This window comes from Terrapene carolina, unplaced genomic scaffold (genome assembly GCF_002925995.2).
Source record: "Terrapene carolina triunguis isolate 2854851 unplaced genomic scaffold, T_m_triunguis-2.0 Scaffold34099, whole genome shotgun sequence".
NCBI lineage: Eukaryota > Metazoa > Chordata > Testudines > Emydidae > Terrapene > Terrapene triunguis.
The window spans coordinates 1,284-23,524 of record NW_020698450.1 but is presented as its reverse complement, the minus strand read 5'-3'; the positions used below and the strand labels follow the sequence as shown (position 1 = coordinate 23,524).

At 57.0% G+C, this 22,241-nt stretch overlaps 3 protein-coding genes across 3 annotated transcripts; 2 read left to right on the top strand and 1 right to left on the bottom strand.

The window, feature by feature from the left end:
* Positions 1 to 2,332: 2,332 nt before the first annotated feature.
* On the bottom strand, positions 2,333 to 5,420 carry GPANK1 (G-patch domain and ankyrin repeats 1). The gene is made up of 3 exons (XM_024210101.3): positions 5,348 to 5,420; positions 3,944 to 4,568; positions 2,333 to 3,687 (listed from the first exon to the last, which is right to left on the bottom strand). The coding sequence occupies exons 2-3, from the start codon at positions 4,516 to 4,518 to the stop codon at positions 3,228 to 3,230; spliced, it is 1,035 nt and encodes a 344-aa protein (XP_024065869.1). The 5' UTR covers positions 4,519 to 4,568; positions 5,348 to 5,420; the 3' UTR covers positions 2,333 to 3,227.
* Positions 5,421 to 7,432: 2,012 nt separating this feature from the next.
* CSNK2B (casein kinase 2 beta) lies at positions 7,433 to 13,632 on the top strand. The gene is made up of 7 exons (XM_024210102.2): positions 7,433 to 7,519; positions 8,577 to 8,659; positions 8,893 to 8,995; positions 11,567 to 11,682; positions 11,984 to 12,059; positions 12,389 to 12,578; positions 13,317 to 13,632. The coding sequence occupies exons 2-7, from the start codon at positions 8,588 to 8,590 to the stop codon at positions 13,405 to 13,407; spliced, it is 648 nt and encodes a 215-aa protein (XP_024065870.1). The 5' UTR covers positions 7,433 to 7,519; positions 8,577 to 8,587; the 3' UTR covers positions 13,408 to 13,632.
* Positions 13,633 to 19,457: 5,825 nt separating this feature from the next.
* LOC112121961 (galectin-1-like) lies at positions 19,458 to 21,993 on the top strand. Its single transcript, XM_026646130.1, has 4 exons — positions 19,458 to 19,502; positions 20,157 to 20,236; positions 21,231 to 21,402; positions 21,772 to 21,993. The coding sequence occupies exons 1-4, from the start codon at positions 19,494 to 19,496 to the stop codon at positions 21,916 to 21,918; spliced, it is 408 nt and encodes a 135-aa protein (XP_026501915.1). The 5' UTR covers positions 19,458 to 19,493; the 3' UTR covers positions 21,919 to 21,993.
* The last annotated feature ends 248 nt before the right edge of the window (positions 21,994 to 22,241 follow it).

Below are 22,241 nucleotides of genomic sequence, written 5' to 3'. Positions count from 1 at the left end.
CTCCTCCTTTCCTCCCCAGCAGCCTCCACAGACACCCAACAGCAGCAGCTGGCAAAGGTGAGACCATTAACATTGGAGCCTGGGTTTAACTGGGTGGCATTGTCAGTTTCAAGACAATGCTGACGCGCGGTCCATGTGACTCTGGTAGAAACCTGAGCAACGGAACACGGGAGAGCGTTAGGGGTGCTTTAGCCCTTAAATATTACAGTAACGGAAGCTGCAAAAGAGTACCAGGTTATCTATCATCTAGATCAGTGGTTTTCAACACCGAGGGCTTCAGTGGGTGCATCGATTCATCTAGATATTTGCATAGGTTTACAACAGGCTACATAAACAGCACCAACAAAGTCCGTACAAACTAAAATTTCACACAGTGACTTGTTTATATGGCTCTATACACTCTACACTGAAATGTAACTACAATATTTATATTCCAATTGATTTATTTTAGAATTATATGGTAAAAATGAGAAAGGCGGCAATTTTCCAGTAATAGTGTGGCTGTGACACTTTTGTATTTTGATGTCTGATTTTGTAAACTAGTAGTTTTTAAGTGAGGTGAAACTTGGGGAATGCGAGACAAATCAGACTCCTGAAAGGGGTACAGTAGTCTGGAAAGGTTGAGAACCACTGATCTAGACAGACAGACGTGCACATGGGGATTGGCAGACATGTACGTACAGATCAGCGTGCACAAAGATAGGTGAATAGGTCGAATCTCAACTCGCAGTCCCTCTGCTATTCCAGCCCTGGGCTCCCTTCTCCGCACACAGCTCTGCCGACCTGTATCCGCTTGGGGGGTCCCTCTGGGGGCTGAGTCACACCGGCGTGGGGCTATGTGTGCTGGGGACAATAGAACACGCAGATCCTCCAACACACAGCCAAGGGGTCTCCATTTTACCCACTTCCCGCTTAAATGCACTCACGGGGCTGGAAAGACGGCAGCGGGAGATGGAGCCCGGGTGACTTGATTTGTGTCTTCAACAGGGGCATAGCAGAGCTGGTGGTAACGCGAGCGAGGGTCTGCACTACGCCGAGATCACGTTCAAGTCTCCGGCTCGCACAGAATACGCCTCCGTCCGGACCCAGCAGCTCTGAAGTCAGATCTGACTGTGCAGCAAAGGGAGGTGCAGGGAACGGCAGGAGATCCCTTCATCACACAACCTTGGAGGCATCTCCCAGGGTTAGTGCTAGCTTAGTCCATGGGCTGGGCCTTTTGTTTCTGGACAGTTACTTACAGATGACTGTAGTGATAGATGTGTGAGGCTGTGGGCCAGATCCCCAGCTGGTGTCAATCGGCCGTTGCTCTGGGGGTGTTGATGGGGCTAGTTCCCCAGCTGGTGTGAATTGGTGTCACTCCTCTCAGCAGGAGGGGAGGTACAGTTCAGTCCAGGAGCCTGGCCCACAGAAAAGGAGGCATCCAAACTTCAAAGTGGTGCCCCATGGGAGTTGTAATTCAGGTGCCTCATTCTCTACCGGGCAGGCTCCTTGGAAGAACTACATCTCCCATGATGCACCACGTTCTCCTCTCTCGATGAGGGGAGGGTGTTATAGGAGTGCCTAGCAGTAATGCATCATAGAAGATATACTCTGGCCCAAAGAGAACGAGGCTCTGGAATGACAACTCCTACATGGCCCTGCTTTGAATCAAAACAGTTCACTTTTTGAGATTTTTGCCATAAAGTTGAAATTCTCCACAGAAAATAATCACTGTGCGTGTAAAATCTATTTGTTGAAATTTTCTGTGGAAAAAAAAAAATCCTTTTCTGCAGCCAATTCTGAATCTGAGATTACATTTTTTTTTTCTGCTGCCTCTTTCTTGAAAGAATAAAACAGACTAGCGGAAAGATGTTTCTAGGTCACGACCAACTTGATGGTTTCTGCTGGGTGTTATATATAGCCATGTGGTGGGCTGTGAGCGAAGGAGTTTCTGCGTCTTTATCAAACACAAAATCAAACAGACCGAGAAGGTGAGGTCAGGGTTTGTGAACGAAGCAGAGGAAACAGCAGCAAGAGAAAGCATCCGGACGCAAGGAAATAAAAGGCCCGTTTTGTTGACTTTACAAAAAAACGAAAGGGCTGGATGCTGATCTCAGTGACCCTGAGCTAAATCCAAAGGGACCCCACTGATGTCAGTGGAGCCAGGGCCAGGTTCTGCCCTCATTGAATCCACAGTGACACCACCTGAGTCAATGGAGTCAGGGACACATGGGGTAAATTTGGAATGTAATGGAGTCAGGGCTGGAGTCTGATCTTAGAGTAATTAGGAAATCCAGATCTCTTTGGAAACAGTAATTATTAGAGACATAAAACAACCAGTGAGGGACCATATTTATTCTCACTCAAAGATTTCAGATCAAACAGAATCCTGACAACAAGTGAGGAGATTAGTTGCTCCCCCCTCCCGATCAGTTAATGCAGCAAAATCCCCAGAGATCCAAAAGTCCTGCTGGCGTCTTTTCCCACCCAAAGATCTCACTGCTTTCTAAGCGGAAGGGAGAACAGAACACAGGCCACATTCCCATCATTGGATCGTCTCCTCTTGGGTTACAGGAGCGAGAGCTTCTGCACGTTGCTCTGGTCAGCAGATCTGGCGTTCTAAGACCCTCAGGAATGCAGAGATGTGTCTCTTCCCTGATCACAACTGGCCCTTTAAGAAAAGTGATGTCATATCGTTCTGCCAATCCAGGAATCCAATAGGCCAAATGCTTTAAAGAGCTGTAGGCTCACTGGTTAACGGTACAGCGATGCCACTGAGATGCCCCCGATTAATGGTCAACATTGTGTCAGGGGTTGGCGTCCAACCAGTCAAGGAAGTCAATTGGCTGAACATTTTCAAGGACCGTGCACTTATTAGTTAATGGTGCATCACAGAGATGACATCACAGGTTAAAGGTCAACGCTCATGTAGACATGAGGGATCTGATTGGCTAAACAGTTTCAGGTTTGTTGGTTAACGGTACAGATGTCAGAAGTACCACAGGTTGAAGTTCCCGGAAGGTTCCCCATCTGGTTAATCCAATTGGTGACACGGTTTTAGAGTTATTGATTAGTCACTGGGGGTTAAAGGTCAGAGTTCATGTAGACGCACCATCCCGGCAATTAAAATAGCTGAATGGTTATAAGAGCTACTGATCATGAAAGGTTCAAGGTCAAAGTTCATGAAGGTGCGCCATCCAAGCAATTCCAGTAGCCCAACGACTATAGGGGCTCTTGATCCCAAGAGTTCAAAGGTCAAGGTTCATGTAGGTGCGGAGGTCACGCTCCCAGGCCTTTGCTTTGGCCTCTCTGCGACGGGCCTCTCTCTTCCCCACTGTAGCTGCCCGTTCTGTCCTAGGCTGCTGCTCCTTGGGCCGCGCCACAGCACTGGGATCGTTGGCGTTGAAGTGGGTGACCTTGGGCCGGAGGTCGCTACGGAAGCCCAGGCCCTTCTGGTCCCTCTTGAGGACAGTCTGGACGGGGAATTTACGGCCGGCGCCCTCAGGCCCCAGCCCGGCCTCGCAGTCCCAGCCCCCCTTGACCATGAGCTGGAAGCCGACGTTGCTCTCGGGGATGTGGTAGCGGGTTGGAGGGAGCGGGTCGCGCCGGTTGAAGAGGTGGGCAGTGGAGCGTTCATGGAGCTCCACACTATCTTCGCTGTAATGTGTCTGGCAGACGGCACAGTATTTTCTCTCCACTGGAGTCCTCCTGATGGGGAGACAACAGGGTCAGATGCTTCCAGGATGAGCATATTGGTTGACTCAGGGAGATGGGGAATGGGACATGGGGCCTTTCCCCTTTAGGGGCCGCTGGTTCCCATCCAGCCTCAAGTTGGGGGAACTGGCTGGTTCAGGCATGAGGGGAATGAGATATGGGGCCTTTCCTCTCTAGAGGTTGCTGTCTCCGATCCAGCCCCAGGGTGGGGGGACTGGCTGGGTCCAGGGCAGGGGAACAGAAGACTCACCTGGCCATCCTCTCCTCTGGCTGAACCGTTTCACGCTCCTGTAGGATCCTCACCACGTCCTGGTGCCCGGCTTCCTCGGCTAGGTCCACCGCGTCCCGCCCCTGCGACTCGCACACTCCCACCCATGCGGCTCCCCGGGTCAGCAGGTACCTCACGGCTTCCCCCTGGCCTGCGTAAGCGGCACACATCACCGCCGTCCAATAGTAACCATCCCGGTAGTTCACATCGCACCCCTCCCTCTCCAGCAGCCGCCGCAGGGTCCCCATGTCGCCCTCCTGGGCCGATCTCAGCAGGAGGTTCCCCCTACGAGGGTCCGTCTGCCCTGGCTGGGCAATGGGTGGCTCAGGCACCCCTGGGCGCCTCAGTGGGGCCTTGCGTTTCCGTGGGAGACTGGAGCTCTCGCCCGAGGCCAGGAGACTCTCGTAGAAGCTCCGAGCTTCCTCGCCCTCCACGTCCCCCTCCTTTTCCCGGCGGTTGGCAGGGGAGCCGGCCCATTTCCGGAGGTGCCCATCCTTCCAGCAGTCCGACTGCTCCCGGGCACGGGTGAAGGTGATGAGCTGGGGGCCGTGGTTCATGGCTGGCGATGGAGACGGGGGATGGAGGTGGGTTACAGGGCGGGATCGGCCTGTTAGGGGGGCAGGAAAAAGGTCAGCAAATGAAGGGCACTGAGTGGTGATCCTCATAGGGGGCACTAGCGTCCTCGGGGTAACAGAGGACAGGGCCACGGGGGTGGGGGCAGGTCTGGCTCTTGGGGGTGCAGGGCTCGGGAGGGTGGGAGATGGGGCCAGGTCTCTGGGGGCCAGGGTTATGTCCCTACAGGGGTGGAGGTGGGGCAGGGGCCCTAGGGGGTGGAGCCGGGGTCATGGGGGGCAGGGGGAGGGCCGAGGCTAGGACCATAGGGGAGGGCAGGGAGAGGGGTGGGGCTAGGTCCATGGGGGGAAGGGCTGGACACTGAGGGACGGGGCTAGGTCCCTAGGGTGGGGGCAGGGCCCTGGGGGGCGGGGTTAAGTGTCTGGGGGAGGGGGGAGGGCTGTGACCCTGAGGGGCGGGGCTATGCCCTTTGGGGCAGGGCTAGGTCTCTGGGGGGCGGGGCTAGCTCCCTGGGGTGGTGGGGGGCGCGGTTAAGTGTCTGGGGGCGGGGGGAAGGGCTGTGAGTCTGAGGGGCGGGGCTAGGTCCCTGGGGCGCTGTGGGGCGGGGCTGGGACCCTGGGGTGGTGGGGGGCGGGGTTAAGTGTCTGGGGGGGCGGGGGGAAGGGCTGTGACCCTGAGGGGCGGGGCTAGGTCCCTAGGGGGCGGGACTAGGTCCATGGGGCGGTGGGGGGCGGGGCTGGAACCCGGCCCCGGCCTTGACCAAACTCCCGCTCCCCTTGGCCTTCACCCAGAAGCCTCCGGGGCCCGACTCACCATAGAGACGCCGGAGGCCGGAGCAGCGCGCCCCCGCCACCAGGCGGAGAGGTGACGCATGCGCATTAGAAGGCGCCGGGGCGCTGGAGGCGCACGCGCGTTAGGCGCCGCCGCGGCAGTGGCGCGTGAGGACGGACGCCGGTCGGAGAGCAGCGCGGAGCCGCCGGGTTCTGCTCTCGACATGCGCATTGGGAGCCGGGAGGCCGCGAGGGATTTGGATGCGCATGCTCAATAGGGAAGGAGGCTCGGACGTCCTCCTGCGGGGTAGTTACTCTGGGCAACGAATGGCGATCAGGGCGCATGCGTATTAAGCGCCCCCGAAGTGGCGACTGCCCACGCGCAGTGTGCCGCGGAGGGAAAAGCAGTTTTTACGCATGCGCACTCAGGAATCATCCCTGTGAGGGAGGGTCTAGACGCATGCGCACTGGAACACAGCGAAACCAAGGGAGTGGGCACACGTGCCGCTGACTGCAAAGGGAACCGAAACTGAAATCAGGCGCATGCGCGCACTGCGCGCCCCCGACCCGGGAGTTAGCACAGCGCATGCGTCCGTATCCCGCCCCCAACTGCCCCTCTCACGTCCCCTAACGGCCGCTGTCTGGCAGCGCGAGGCGCCCGTCCCCGGCACGTTCTCCAGTCGCTGCGGCCGTTCAACTAATTTGCATATTTCCCAGCATGCCGTTTCCCCTCCAACCCCGCCAGATAGCGTCATTTTTACCCCATTTCAATGAAAATTTAACTAAAAAAAAATTAAAAGTATTTACAGACCATAACTATGTGATGTTACCCAAATTTCACTTCAGTAACTAAGAATATTTTATCTCACCCTAAGATATATACTCGAAATATACATAGGCATTAAGTGCTAATTAACATATTCATAATTCATCTTTAGGGGACTAGTTAGTTTATTAATAGGAGATGCTTGGTGCTAATTAACATTCTGGCGGCGGATGAGCACAACGGGCGCCATGGAGTACAGCAGAGCCGGAAACCGGCGGAGCAGCAGCAGCGTCAGAGACGGTACAATAAGGCGAAGGGGGTCAGGAGGCCACGCCCCTTCGGGGAGGCCACACCCCCTAGGGGGCTAGACCGCGCCCATTCACTGTGCAGGCCACACCCCTTTGGGCAGGCCCCGCCCATCCCAGTAGAGGACACACCCTCGTTGGGATTAGACCACACCCAATTATGTACATGCCTTTAAGAGAGGCCACGCCCCTCTTCGATTAGGCCACGCCCGTTTCTGATGGCTCCCAGCCCCACCCTGCTCTGACCCGCTAGACCCCACTCCCCTCCCAGTGCCAGGATAGAACCCAGGAGTCCGGGCCCCCTCCCCCCACATGTGTCTGTGTTGTAGTTCTCTGGTCTCCTGTTCCTATGAGCCTCAGTGGGGCACCTCCCATGATGCTTCACGCCCCTCCCCCAGGGTCCCTCCCTTCCCTGCCCCCTCCTCTGAGCTTTGTAGTTTCACAGTGTTCAAATCCCCATTCACTCCAGGCAGCTACAGGACTACAATTCCCTTGGTGCCTTGCGGCTACATCGCCCGATTGTGGTTCCCCCCTCCCCCCGGGACACTTTGTATCATGGCGGTTGTAGTTTGATGGAGTCCAAAGCCCCATTCATCCCAATGGCGCTCTGGGAACGCAGGTACTACAACTCCCATAATGCCTTGCGGCACACCACTGCGTCACTCAGGCCCCCTTCCTGCCTTGGGAGGGGTGTAGTTCTCGGGGACCCTGCTGCCCATGGAACCCTAGGAGGGCAATGAAGCCCGTGGACTACCAGTCCCATGCTGCCTTGCGGCACCGCCCCCGCACCGGGGCTCCCCCCTTTGCACCACTCCCGGGGATGTAGTTCCGCGGGGCCCCGCTGACCAGTCATCCCAATGAGCCTCGGGTCGGTGGAGAACTACATCTCCCGCCATGCCCCGCGGCCTCCCATCATTCCCCGCCCCTCGCCCCTCACGTGTCTTCCCAATGTGCATTGTGGGAGCGGCAGTTCCCGGGCGGCCCCGCTCCCGTCTTCTCCTATGGGGAGCCTCCGGCTGTAAAACTACATCCCCCGTGATGCCCCGCGCGCCGGCGCGTCTGCGCGCTGGGGGACAAGCAGGGCGGCCGGGGCCTGTGCGCGTTGGGCACTGCTTGCTGCTGAACGGGAGCTGAGACCCCGGGGGTGAGTGGGGCGCGGCCCCCCCGTGCAAAGGGGGCGGGGGATCTGGCCTAGTGCGTGGGGGGCAGCTTCTCTCCCGTGCAAAAGGGGGGATCAGCCCTAGTGCGTGGGGGGCTGGGGGCGGACCCTCCAGTGCTGAACGCTCTGTCCCTAGTGCAAGTGGGGGGCGGAGGGAGCTGACCCTCCAGTGCGGGGGGGCAGGGGGATTTGCACCCCAATGCAACGTGGGGGAGCATTTACCCCTCACCTCCGCCTGAGCAGTAGTTGGGGACGAGCTGGGGGGTGCAACGGGGGAAAGGGCCATTCACCCCCCCCACCTCGGGAGGGGCGGGGTGACTTACCCCCCAGTGCCGTGTGGGGGAACCACGGGCCGGTGATTCCCCCCCTGCCCCCATTGCAATCCGGAAGGTGGGGGGGAGGGTCATGGGGGGGCAGGGGTTCCCTCTACTGCACAGCCAGGGGGGACCCCCTTGTCCAGGGGTGGATGGTTCAGGGAGCCCCCCCCTTGTGGCTGGGAATGGGGAGTTCCCAGCCTGCGGATGAAAGAGGAAGGGGTGCCCCGTCGTTCCTGAGCCAGTGGTAATTTTCTATGTTGATTCGGGGGGTCAGAGAGAGGTGTATAATTGACCCCCGTGCCACACCCCAGAGCCAGCCGCATCTCAGTGCCAGGCAAGGGGTCCCTGTATAACCGACTCCCTTCCCTTCCCCAGAGCCAGCTACATCTCTGTAAGAGGCGAGGGATCCCTGTATAACTGGCCCACCCCAGAACCAGCTGTGTCTTGGCGCCAGGCAAGAGTTTCCCATATAATTTACCCCTCTTGCGCCCCACCCCAGAGCTAGCCGCATCTCAGTGCTGGGTGAGGGGTCCCTGTATAACTAGCCCCCTGCCCCACCCCAGAGAGGGCGCATCTCAGCAGTGGCTGGGAGACACTGTACTGTCTGTGCTGGGAGCTTGCGTGAGTGTTGGCTTGTGGGGCTGCAGGCTGAGCCCCTCCCACGGTCATCACACAAGCGAGCAGGGCTTTGGCGCGGGCTGGGCTGATGCCGCCTCTCTCTGCAGAGGACGGGAAGATGAGCAGCTCCGAGGAAGTGTCCTGGATTTCCTGGTTCTGTGGCCTGCGTGGAAATGAATTCTTCTGTGAGGTGAGCGGCGGGGCTGGGAGTCAGGACTCCTGGGTTCTGTCCCTGGCTCTGGGAGCGGACGGGGCTGGGAGCCAGGACTCCTGGGTTCTGTCCCCGGCTCTGAGAGGGAAGGGGGCTGGGAGCCAGGACTCCTGGGTTCTCTCCTGGCTGTGGGAGGGGAGTCTAGTGGTCTGCGGGGGTGGGGGGGTGCACCCGGACTCCTGGGTTCTCATCCTGTCTCTCTCCCCACCCAGGTGGACGAGGATTACATCCAGGACAAGTTTAACCTGACGGGGCTGAATGAGCAGGTCCCCCATTATCGCCAGGCGCTCGACATGATCCTCGACTTGGAGCCAGGTGCCGGGGGGGGGTGTCCCAGGGCTGGCATGGGGAGGGGTCCCTGTCTGAGTCCCCTGGCCCCATCAGCTCCCCGCCCGCTTTGCGTGTGGCCTTTGTCTCCTTCCTTGTGGGCAGAGGCCCTGACATTGCCCCCCACCCCACCGAATGGGCCAGCCCCAAACCTGGCACGCTTGGCACCTGCCCTTCGTACAACTGACAGGCCAGGCTGCGTGTGGCACGGTTGTGTGTGTGGCAGGGTGTGTGTGCGCATGTCTTGCACAAGCATGGAGGACAGGTGTGTGTGTGTCCATTGCATGGTTATGTGTCTCTTGCACAAGCGTGGAGGACGGGTGTGCATGGAGGACAGGGTTGTGTGTTTATCGCAGAGTTGCGTGTCTTGCACAAGTGTGGAGGAGGGGTGTGTGTGGGTCCATCGCATGGTTGTTTGCGGACAACAGATGCACATGGCACACCTGGATCTGAGCCCCTTGTCCCTTCTTGCACAACCGTGAGGGCGTGAATTGCGTGTGCCTGCCCTTTGCACAACAACAGAGGTCTGACTCGTGTATAGCTGCCCCTTCATGCGTGTGCAAGGAGCCCCAGCTTGCACGTTTCACACTGGGGGGGGCTCAACGGAGGGCTCATCATGACCCCCTCACTGGGCAATGGTTGCCCTCACACCCGGCCAGTTGTGTGAAAGCGGCATGGGTGTCTCAGTCATGCAATGGGCTGGGCTCGGGGGTGTCCGTTGCCTGAATCACTGGGACTGGGGGCCCACCCTCTCCCGCCTCTTCCTTCCACTTTAATATGGCCAAATATAAGCCCGTGTGACCAGGAATAAAGCCCTCCGGCCAATGGGGGTCCTGGGGGAGAATCAGCTGAACAGAAGCTCCCCGCGTGACGTGGGCAAATGCGAGGCTGGGACGGAGATCCGTAGGTTTCAAGGCCAGAAGAGTCATTGATTCAGCAACTCCAGCGTTCGAAGGGACCACGGTGCTCAGCTCACCTGCTCTCCCGGATCACGCAGGCCGGAGCCCAATGATTCCCAGCGCGGATCTGTTAGAAAAACAGCCCGGCTTGACGGGAAAATGGCTGGCAATGGAGAATCCCCCACGACCCCAGATCTTGTGCCGATGGTTCATTACGCTCCTGGGACAAATCTATGCTGGATATAAACAGGGGAATCGCAAGGTTCTTTTCCCTCCGGTGCGACCGCTGCTAGGATCCTGTGTCCGGTTCTGGTGGCTGCAGTTCCAGAAAGGAGGGTGATCGATTGGCGAGGGGCCGGACAAGAACCATGGGAATGAATAAAGGATTGGAGAACAGAGATTCCAGGAGCTCACTCTGTTGAGCTTTAAAGCCCCCCGCGGGAATATTTTTTTAATCTCACTCTGACTTGCAATACCCACTTTCACTTGCTCCCGCATTGGTTCTTACGTTTTTATCCCGCTTCCACCTGCAAAAACCTTAGATCCTGCAAATCCTGCGAGCGAGACAGATTTCCCCCATGCTACCAAAACCAAACCCCCCCACGGTCATTCAATACGGAATTCAGACACAATTTTTACCTCTAAAAGAATAAAACAAATTGTGCTTAAGTCATGTTAAAAAAAACAACTTTAACTCCTGTTATAACAGACCTCAAATCTTCTTATCTGTCACTTAAATAAAGGTTTTAACATTTAAATTTAAAAACCTTTATTTAAAAAAACCCACTTGCTTTATGCTGCTGAAATTCTATTTATGACCAACTGTTGGCGTGTGTAGATCGCACGGCACCTCAAACCAAATTGCGCCACTTTTTTGCCATAAGTGCAGATTTTTTTTAATGCTTATAAAAAGTAAGTTTAAAAAAAATCCGGGAGTTTTTTAAAACCACGTTAGCACCGTTTTTACTCTATTGAAATGTACGATTCAAGTTATTTATATGTCGGGATTATTATGGCTTTTTGAAAAAACATTTACCAGGAAAACTGCTCCCAGCGCTAGAGTTTTTGGTCAAAATAAATCATAAAAAGCTCAAACTAAGTAGCTAAATGTGCGTTTTTGTTATCCTTCAAATTCCCGCGGTCTGGTATTTTTGCCCATCCAATCCTGCCCACAACAAAGTCCATTTGCCCCTCTCCTGCTGTTATGGCAGCAGGTTCTGCGGGATCCCAGCCCTGCTGCCGGGCTCTGCCTCACAGAGGGAAGGGGAAGGGGTGATTTGATCCTGTCTGGACGTGCCCCCGCGGAGGATAGATTTGGCAGTGGCTCTCCGATCTAGCAGACGGGGACCCCATGGGCGGAGGCGGACGGATGCTAGATGAATTCAGAGCAGAAGTAACGCGCGTTGTAGGCACTAAGGAGGATTAAGCAGGGGGACGATTTGCGACGGGTCGGGGTGGATGTACGGTCGCTGGCGATGTTTAAATCCAGAGGGGCTGGTTTTTCTCTCCGATCCGCCGTAGGAATTAATTCCGGACAGTCGTTGTGGTCAGACTGTACGGTTGGGCGGGGGTGACCCTGAGCGCCCAGCGTTTCCCCCCCCCCCCGGGCTCTGTGGGGTCTCCCCCTCCTGTCTCTCACACACAGCCCCTTTCCTTGCAGACGAGGAGCTGGAGGACAACCCCAACCAGAGCGACCTGATTGAACAGGCAGCAGAGATGCTGTATGGGCTGATCCACGCCCGGTACATCCTCACCAACCGCGGCATCGCCCAGATGGTGAGTGCCAGCCCCCCGCCCCTCTGAGCCAGCCAGTCCCTGCCCTGGGGCTGGATGGGAGCCAGCGCCCCCTAGAAGGGACAGGCCCATGCCCCATTCCCCACTCCCCCGAGCCAGCTAGTCCCTGCCCTGGGGCTGGATGGGAGCCGGCGCCCCCTAGAGGGGACAGGCCCCTGCCCCCTTCCCCGCCCCCCGAGCCAGCCAGTCCCCGTCCTGGGACCGGGTGGGAGCTGGCGCCCCCTAGAGGAGGGAGGTCCCATTCCCAGCCCAGTGTCTCATCCTTTCTCTCTTTTCTTCCCAGCTTGAGAAGTACCAGCAGGGAGACTTCGGCTACTGTCCTCGTGTCTATTGTGAAAACCAGCCCATGCTGCCCATTGGTAAGTGCAGGAGGGGAGTGGGGCCTAGTGGTTAGAGCAGGAGGGGCTGGGAGCCAGGACTCATGGGTTCTCTCCCGGCTCTGGGAGGGGAGTGGGGTCTCGTGGTTAGAGCAGGGGGGGCTGGGAGCCAGGACTCCTGGGTTCTCTCCCGGCTCTGGGAGGGGAGTGGGTCCCAGTATTTAGAGCAGGGGGGGCTGGGAGCCAGGACTCCTGAGTTCTCTCCCTGGCTCTGGGAGGTGAGTGGGGCCCAGTTGTTAGAGCTGGGGGGTGGGAGGAACACTGGGAGGCAGGACTTCTGGGTTCTCCCTGACCTCTCTCCCTCCCCCCAGGCCTGTCTGACATCCCCGGCGAGGCCATGGTGAAGCTCTACTGCCCCAAGTGCATGGACGTCTACACCCCCAAGTCCTCCCGCCACCACCACACGGACGGCGCCTACTTCGGGACCGGCTTCCCCCACATGCTCTTCATGGTGCACCCCGAGTACAGGCCCAAGCGGCCAGCCAATCAGTTCGTCCCCAGGTGAGCTGCCACTCGCTGCCACTGGCCGGGGCAGAGTCCGGTCCCAGTGGGTCAGGGAATCCAGCTCCGGGTTTTCTCCCCGTCCTGATGGGCTGGAGCCCAAGTTCGTACTGGGGAGGGCCAGCTCCACTTCTTCCCTCCCCTGGCAGGCTGTGGCTAGAGTCCGTTCCAGTGGACTCTGGATCCGCCTCCAGCTCTTCCATCTCCTCTGGAGAGCTGTATCTGGCAGCCCATTCCAGTAGATCCAGATATCCAGGTCTTCCATCCATCCCCCTGGGGTCTTGGCCCCCAATCCGGCTCCTCCTTCCTGCCCCACATGGGCCAGTTCCCAGAGTCCATTCCAGCTGGGCACATGGATCTGGCTCCAGGTTTTCTCCTCCCTCCCCCATTGTGGCTGCGGCTGGACTCCATTCCAGGGGGATCCAGCTCCTGTATTTCCCCCCGCTACTGATTGTAGCTGGGCTCCACTCCAGGGTGCATATGGGAATCTGGTTCCGTGTCTTCCTTCTCCCATGCACAAACTGGGGCTGCAGCTAGAGTCCATGCCCTTGGGCACAACTATGCCAATTCCGGCTCTTCCTCCTCATACAGATGACCGTTGACTCTGGAACCTACTGATGTCCCCACAAACACCAGCTTGGCAGAAATCCGTGGTGGCTGCCTGGGGCTGTGGTGGGGGGCTTGGGTAACCCCCACCGCGTACTCCCAAATGTTAACCCCTTCCTCTCCTTTTGGTAGGCTCTACGGCTTTAAGATCCACCCCATGGCGTATCAGCTGCAACTGCAGGCTGCCAGCAACTTCAAGAGCCCTGTCAAAACCATCCGCTGATCCTCCGCCCGGACGCCTGGGTCCCCATCTCCTAAGCCAGCCCCTTTCCCTCCATTTCCCCCTGGGACAGGGCCACTTCGGTTTGATTTTTTTTGGGGTCCCCTTGGACTGGTCTGAGTCCCCCCCCCCTGCTTTCCTCTTATCGAGTCTGATTTTAGTTGCCTTTGGTGCATTTAAATTAATATTTCGTTCTCAGAAAAACACACATAAAACTCAGAAAAAGTTCAGAAGTATTCTCGTTTCTTTTTTCAAAAATACATCGAGGAAGATTTGATTCTCAGCTGTGAAAGTGGGGTCCAGTGGGTTAGAGCAGGGGTGGGGAGGGCTGGGAGCCTGGATTTCTGGGTTCTATCCCATCTCTGGGAGGGGAGTGGGGGCTAGTGGTTAGAGCAGGAGGGGCTGGGAGCCTGGACTGCTGTGTTCTGCCTACAACCTGTGCTCTGCAGCCGTTCCCTGGCCCCAGCCCGCTCGCTCTGGCTGCTGTGGTCGCTGTATCTGGTGTTCTTCCATTGGGCCCATGTCTGGCTGTCCTCACCCTTGGCCTGACCCTCACTGGGGAAGGGTAGCTGGGGAGTCCAGGGGCTATTTGAAAGCCCTGGGGGTGGGTGGTGTGGGGGGCTTGCCCCCTCTGCTAAGGGGGAGGAGCTACTGAGCCCAGCCTTCAGCTGAACAGTGGGGACAAGGGAAGAGAAAACAGGTGTGGGGGTGAGGTTGAGGCTCGTAGTGAGGGCTCCAGAGGGGAACAAGTATCAGAGGGGTAGCCGTGTTAGTCTGGATCTGTAAAAAGTGACAGAGTCCTGTGGCAGCTTATAGACTAACAGATGTATTGGAGCATGAGCTTTTGTGGGTGAATGCCCACTTCGCCAGACGCATGTGGTGGAAATTTCCAGGGGCAGGTATAAATATGCTGGCAAGAATCAGTCAGGAGATAACGAGGTTAGTTCAATCAGGGAGGGTGAGGTCCTCTGCTAGCAGTTGAGGTGTGAACACCAAGGGAGGAGAAACTGCTTTTGTAGTTGGCTAGCCAGTCACAGTCTGTTTAATCCTGAGCTGATGGGGTCAAATTTGCTCAGCAGTTTCTCTTTGGAGTCTGGTCCTGAAGTTTTTTTGCTGTAAGATGGCTACCTTTACATTGTGTGTCCAGGGAGGTTGAAGTGTTCTCCTACAGGTTTTTGTATATTACCATTTCTAATATCTGACTTGTGTCCATTTATCCTTTTATGTAGGGACTGTCCAATTTAGCCCATGTACATAGCAGAGGGACATTGCTAGCCCATGGCATACATTACACTGGGGACAGAGAGCAGAGACCCCCATACTCTGCCCCAAGGCAGGACTATGCCAGGGAGTGGAAATAAACCCCCTGCTCACAGATCTCCTCCCTCGAGGGGATGTGGGTGCATCTTGGCTGGCACAGAGTGGAGGCGGATGAGATCCTGTGGCTTGGGGGCAGGGGGTCATCCTGGCTGGGGTGTGCCAGGCTGAAGTGGGTGGGGAGAGGTGCCAGGTTCTCCCTCTGCTGTAGAAAGGGCCGGGGATGTACCTGTGCCACAGCTATGCAGAGGAGCCCCCAGCTGCTAGCCCCATGGCACCAGCAGGGAGCCCACGCTGGCCCACAGGGGTCCCTCACCCACCTGGGGCAGCAGCAGTTCCTGCTGCTCTGTGTCAGGGCAGGACACAAGGACAGGGTGGAGTTCACATGTGTAGAGCTGGTTCCTGGATGCAGTTTGGGGGCAGCTGGTGGGGCAGGGGCCTGTGCCAAGGTTGGGAGAGGGGCAGGCAGTGAGTGGCCTCCCACAGGGCCCTGCCCTGGCAGCTGCTGGGTGAATGGTCTCTATGCAGGGCCCTGTGCTATGGGGCTGCTGGGGAGGCCAGTGGGCAGGTCTGACCCCCTGGGTGTCTGGTGCCCACCTCATGGAGAAGGGAGGGGACCCTGTTTCTATGGGGCTCCCTGCATTTCAGCCCCTGCCCATCCCTTCCACAGCAGCTGGGTGAGTCCTGCTGTTTCCCCTGCAAACAGACCCCTACAGCCCCCTGCTAGCCCAGCCCCAGACTCCTTGCCCCCACAACACTATTGGGGCCCCTCAGTCCTGTACCCAGCCAAACAGCCCTCAAGGAAACTGGGCAGTGGTGGGCCTGTCTGCACTAACCACTGGACCCCATTCTGCTCCCAGAGCTGGGAAGGGGATTCATGCAGCTTGGCTCCCAGCCTCCCCCCCACTCCCCTCCCAGAGTCAGTGAGAACACAGGTGTCCTGGCTCCCAGCCCCACACCCACTGCAGGACAGCAGGTCCCGGGACACTTGTTCCTTATCACAGTAGTTTTGTGCCCTGGACGTTCTGAGCTGGGGATGGAAGTAGGGGGTTGGGAACACCACTGTCTATGGGCCATGTAAGGACAGGGAAGAGAGGGGCATGGGATAGGTGGATAGAGGCATCTGTGGGGGTGGGAGAACCTGAAAGGGGGATGGATCCCATTTGGGGGCCCCCCCCAAGTTCCCACCATCTGCAGAAATGCAGGGATCCCCATGAGTGAACCCAGACACCCCAACAGCAGGGACTCTCAGGCCATTTATTAAGGGACATCCAGGCACCACCTCTGAGAAGGAAGTGTAGATCTCCAGAGGCAAAGTTTCAACTCACAGGTTAGTTCCCTCTTGGGATGTTGGAGATCTCCAATACTAGGAGTCACGCCAGCAGAGCCATGACCCATTCACACTAGCTGGGGACCCTGTCTCAGCCCATCATCGGGAAGACCCCACCCATGCAAAGACACATCAAATCCACATCCAGTTGACAGATATTCAAGCTTTATTTGAGGGCCCCTGAATGACACCCAGGTAGCCTGGCAAATGCTAAAACCAAAAAGGAAGTTTACACGGGGTTAAGATCTGTTGCAGCAGAAGTAGGGGCTCATTTGAGGTACGTCCAATGTCCACCCAGGGAAGCGATTACAGCTACCAGACTCCATCCCAAAAGGAGTGAAGATAGAGGCTAAGACCGAGGTCGCTGGAGAGGGCTACAGCGATGAATACACTGGTGTAAGTCAGGATTAACCCTGTTTTCAGTGGAAACAAGGTCAGGATCCAGTCCTGAAAAGGCACCAGTTGTGGTTAGACAGGGCTGAATCCTGACCAAGAACCCCAGCCTGAATCCAGAGCGAGTCCACCATCGTCAAAGGAGGCAATCCTTAAGTCACATCAACTTTTGAGTCCATATTGGTTGACCTCTCACTGAGAGAAGGTCAAACTCCACCAACGCCAGCAAAGCTCAGAGCAGAATCCGGGTCATTGCCTGTAACCCCCAAGACCCATTAGAATTATACTCAATATCTCTCACCCATGAACATCTTCCACAATGGAACAACAATGGTTTCTACTTTCTGGGGGAAGGGGAATCTGGGACAGTTTGCTTGTGAGTCTCTTCCACAATTAAGCCATTCTGTTCATTGTACTTGGCTTGTCAAAGATCTAACCCCCCAGTAGCTAATACATCTTCTTCACCGTCTCCAAGAGTGGTCTAGCCGGGATGTAGTTGACCATCTCCGCCACAGTCTTCACGATGTTCCTGCTGAAGACTCTGGCCACAGCAGTGTCCCATCGGGGCATTTTGATGTTGTACTGGACTTGCCCTTCCACATGAAAGATGGATATTTCATTCTCCTGCGTGCCGGACACGAAGACCAGCACCGTGGTCTCGCTTTGGATGGTCATCCTGGCGTTCTGCTGGACACAAAGCGGCTCCTGGGAGAACTCGCTCAGCGCTAGATTGAAACAGGCCTTGAGCTCCTCGGTTAGCCGCTTCCGGGACTCCAGACGCGTCCGGACCTGGAGAAGCCGCTCGATGCTCAGGGGTTCTGGGAGGGTGGATTTAACCACACACCCACCCATGGGTCATCCCCTGACCTTCGCTGGGACTTGATCACAGGAGACTAATACAATCTACAAAGGAAGGAAATTGGAGTTAGTTCCCTGGAGACCTGGGTTCACACCCATCTGCCCCTCACAAGTGAGATGAGTTTTCATTTGGTCTCAGCTTAGTTCGGTTAGTAGACCTAGTTGAAATAAACTGGAAACTGAGTAGACGGTCTTGTGACATGGATGCTGCTGAGTTCAACAGAATTTCTGGTCTCCACTTAGACTACTCTGGGTGGGTGGGTGAGAGCTGGGAGCCAGGACTCCTGGGTTCTATCCCTGGGCCTTCCACTGACTATCTAAACATCCCATTTTACATATGGAGAAATGGAGGGGGGAAGATCTTTGACCAAGGTGGTTGGTGTTTTAAGATTTCCCAAGGGAATGCACCATTGTGTGGTCTTTAAGTCACCACCCTTGAGACTTCCAAGTGGGTCAGGAACGGGCGTCAGAACCTGGTGACTAGGGGTGGGCCTGAAATGGTTTTCCAATCCCAGAAACATTTGAGATAAAGAAAAATTCGCTATTCTGCACTGGGATTGAGGCGAGCCCTTTCCGAGTCCTCTGTGTAAAACCAGAGAGAGGCACCCATCCCCTTATTTTGACTAAAAACCCCCATCATGGACCCAAGTAATCTTCCCAACGAAGCGGTTTTTGGCCCTGCCCCCTTCTGGCAGAATGTTTCAGTTTCCACTAACTTTTGGGGGTCAAAATTCCCAGCCCGTCCTGCTCACTGTCCCTGCCCTTCCCATACTGCTGGGGTAGGGGGGTTAAAGTCCTGCTCCAGCTATGTGGAAGAAAGCTACTGGCTCCTCCCCTAGGTAGAGTTTCTCCAAGGTCACTAAGGGTTACGTCTACATTGCAGTGCCAGCCCGCTGCACCGAATTGGAGTGCCCAGGTCGATTCGCTTGGGCTCGGAGCTACACCTGTGTAGACATTAGGGCTTGGGCTAGAGCCAGGACCACCCCACAGGGTTTGAGCCCAAGTCTAGCCCAAACCTGAACATCTACACTGCAATCTTATAGCCCCCAGCCCAAGCCCCAGTCAGCTGACCCAGGCCAGCCAGGCACTTTCATTGCCATGTAGACGTACCCGTGGGCAGATACTTCCCCTCCACTCCAGGCTGTTCATACTCAGCTAGAACCCCTGAACTTTCCCCATTACTCCCACACCATTGTTTGCCACTTAGCATGAAACCAGGGGTCAGATCCTCCCCCACACCCTAGGGATCAGCCCCCCTTTAACCAGCTGATTTACTTAGATTAACAGCAATTCAGGGCATGGACTATCCCTGCACAGCAGGTCCTGCAAGCTCCCTGATCCCCACATGTGCTTTCCTCTAACCCACTAGCCCCCCTCCCTCTCCCCTCCCAGAGCCAGGGAGAGAACCCAGGCATCCTGGCTCCCAGCCCCCCTGCTCTAACCACTAGACCCCACTCCCCTCCCAGAGTCAGGGAGAGAACCCAGGAGTCCTGGCTCAGTTAAAGTACCCCCCAGACATAGCTATCCTACAGCAGTAGGTTCCACAGATTATTAAAAACACTCTAAGACACATTGGAAAGTTAAAGCATTCCTAGGAAAAAGAACTAAAAGTTACAAGGGTTAAATAACAGCTAAAAGGCCCCCCAAATCCTAGCCCCTGTTTAACCCCTTACCAGGTCAGGAGACTCTCCTGTGTGTTCCAGCCAAAAGAAAGCCCAGACAGCACATCCCCCTCCAGCCACAGAAACACACACAGCAATACAATAGAAACAGCCCCACTTGTGTCCTTTTTATAAGCAAGTGGCTCCCAAGGCAGGCTGGGAGTTGGGAGCTAGGAATGCTGGGAATTGTAGTTTCTTCATCAGTTTGCAAAAGGCTCCATTTCTGATTGGCCAGGGAACGAAAGGATTCCGGGCCCTAGACACCACCTATCTAATACATTGGTCTTTTCTGCTCTTCCCTAGCTGGGATATGAGCTCCGCTGTGATTGGCCCAGCCCACCCAGACAGCTGGAGCTCAAGGTTCCCCTGGCCACACCCCTCTCCTCTCTGATTGGTCAGTTCTTTAGAGCTTGGGGTGCCTGATTGGTCCCAAGGGAGGGCGTCCCAGCTATTTAAAGCTCATGGTTGGGTTATGCCCCTATGGTGGTTGGAGCTGTGTGTGGTGTTGTGTTGTCTCTGGAGTAGCTGCAATGGAGTGTGTGAGTTGTGGGAGTAGAGGGGTATTAAGGCTGGTTCTCTGGGGGCTGGGATGGGAGCTGTGGGAAGAGATTGATAGATATGTGGGGCTGGAGATCTGGTGGCAGGGGGTTGCTTGGTACTGGGGGTATCTTTAATTTCTCTTGCTGGGGGTGGGGGGCTGGTTGACCCCTAGTCCTGCCCCTGCATCTGTGTGGGGGGAAAGTTCAGTCTGTCTCCTGGTAACCAAGCCCCACCAGGTGACTGGGAAGCTGTGAGATCCCTGTGGTTGGGGGAGAGTGATGGGATACTCTAGGGCTGAGAGGGTCATGTTTGAGGGGGCAGGTGTAATAGGCTGGAGGGGTCACAGCTTTGTCACCTGCAACCCTGTGTGAAATTCATCTTCCTTGTTTGCTCCCCCATCTAGTGCCCCCTAGATAGGACAGGCCCTATTCCTGGTCCCCCTGAGCCAGCCAGTCCCTGCCCTAGGGCTGGATGGGAGCTGGTGCCCCCTAGAAGGGACAGGCCCCAAACCCTATGCCTAGCCCCCTGAGCCAGCTGGTCCCATGCCTTAGGGCTAGATTGGGGTCTGTGCCCCATTCCCTGCCCCCTGTGGGGAGGGCTGGTGGGGGGAGTTGCTGGGGGGTGCTCACCTCTCCCCCTTCCCCCACCCCCAGGGGATGGTTCTGACCCACTTGAAGGTCCAGCCTGGCGAGTGCATTGCCGTGAAGGGGACGGTGCCACCGGATGCCAAGAGGTGAGTGTGGGCTGATGGGTGTGGGGAGGGAAGGGTTAACCTGATCCCTGGGGGGCAATGCTGGGGTCCCCTGCCCCCAACAGCACAGTGGGGGGAGTCTCTGGGTCCCCAGGATGGGGCTTAGCCCCCCACAGGGGGCAGCACCTCCCTGCAGGCCCCTCACCCCCTGGGTCTGCATCATCTCAGCCCCCCTGAATCCTCCAGGGTCCCCCTGCCTCATCCCTGACCCCTTTCAGGGGGAGCTGTGGGGATGGGGTGTGTGTGCCAGTGGACTCCCCCATGGGATGGGGGCCTGGTCTCCCCAGGACTGACCCCTGGGGTGTCCATGGCCCCAGCACCTTCTCTGTGGGGCTGGCTCTCCATCCCCTGCATGGGATGAGCTCAGTGGGACAGAGCCCCACAGACTAGGGAGCCTGGGCTGCAGGGGGACTGGGGCTGGCGTTGGTCCCCTGATGCTCCTCTCCACCCCAGGAAGGGGCTGGAGGGTGGCAGAGAGGATGCTGGGAAAGCTGTGCCATAGTCTGGTGCATTGTGGGAAGCTCCCAGGTGATGCCCAGCAGGTGACCCTGCTGCTGAGGATGGTGGGAAACTTCCCACAAGGCAGCAGGGCTGTGGCTTTCTCCCAGGGGATTCTGGGAGACTAGGCTGTGACCCAGAGCCTGTGGGGGTGACAGCAGGGGATGCTGGGGAATTCCCATGATGCAGTGCATGTCACTGCAGGGGGCTCCATGATGCAGCACTGTCCCAGAGGATGCTGGGAAGCTTCCCACAATGCACCAGTGCAATAAATTGAGCAGAGGGAATTCTGGGAGATTCTCCCATGGTGCAGGGCAGCGGGGGTGATGGGGAATTTCCCATGATCCCCTGTGTGGCAGAGGGGTGGCTGGAAGCTTCCCACAATGCAAAGCAAGTGGCTGCCCCTGTTTGGGGGGGGGGGACTGGGGAAGCTGCCTGGCCCAGGCGGGGGGTCCCAGCCTGTCTCTCTCCCCTCCAGCTTTGCTCTGAACATGGGCCGGGCCGGCTCGGACCTGGCCCTTCACTTCAACCCCCGGTTCGAGAGCCACGGCGATGCTCACATCATCATCTGCAACTCGCTGCAGGGCGGGGAGTGGGGGGAGGAGCAGCGGGAGCCGGACTTCCCCTTCCAGCCGGGGCAGGATACCAAGGTGAGGGGGGCACTGTCCAGAGGAAGATCACAGCTCCCATTCATGATGTGAGATGGGTGGGAGGCAGGGCATTGTGGGGTGGGGGGAGAAGGCTACCCTCAAAGAGGGATCTACCATCTCTGGGGGACTGTGGGGCACTGTCTGGGGAAGATCGCAGCTCCCATTTGCTGGGGTCAACTGAATGGGGGGTAGGGCACTGGGGGGGAGATCGCAGCCACCCCATCTCAAGCAGATGAGTCTATTGCAAGTGGGGATGTCTCCAGTCCTTGTTGGGATCAGGGGAGGGGGGTGTAAGGTTGGGATGATATTTAACCCTGTAGGGGGCAGGTGTCTCTGGCTCCACCCCTCACCCTCTGGCTCCTCCCCCAGATCTGCATCTCCTTCGATGCCCAGGAGCTGACGGTGGCGCTGCCGGGGGAGCAGCAGCTGAAATTCCCCAACAGGCTGGGGCTGGAGGCCATTGAATTCTTCTCAGTGGAGGGAGACTTCAGGGTCAAGTCCATCAAGTTCAAGTAGCTCCTCCCCTTCCCCATGGCTCCACCCCCTCCATGGGGGGTTAAAATCTACCAATAAACATGAATCTGCTCGTCACCCTGTGCTGTCCCTGGGCTCGTTATTCACCCCAGTGCAGCCTGGGAGCTGGGATTGGGGCCTGGCCCAGGGGAGCTGGCTGGGTGGCGCCGGGCAGGCAGGGGGCACTAGACCCCGGGTGTGTGTGTGTGTGGGGGGGGGATTCTCCTTTGGGGACATGGATCCCTCTGGGATCCATACAGGGGATGGGGGGGAATCTAGGGGTGCAATACTGGAACATTGCCTTGTGGTTGGGAGCCAGGACTCCT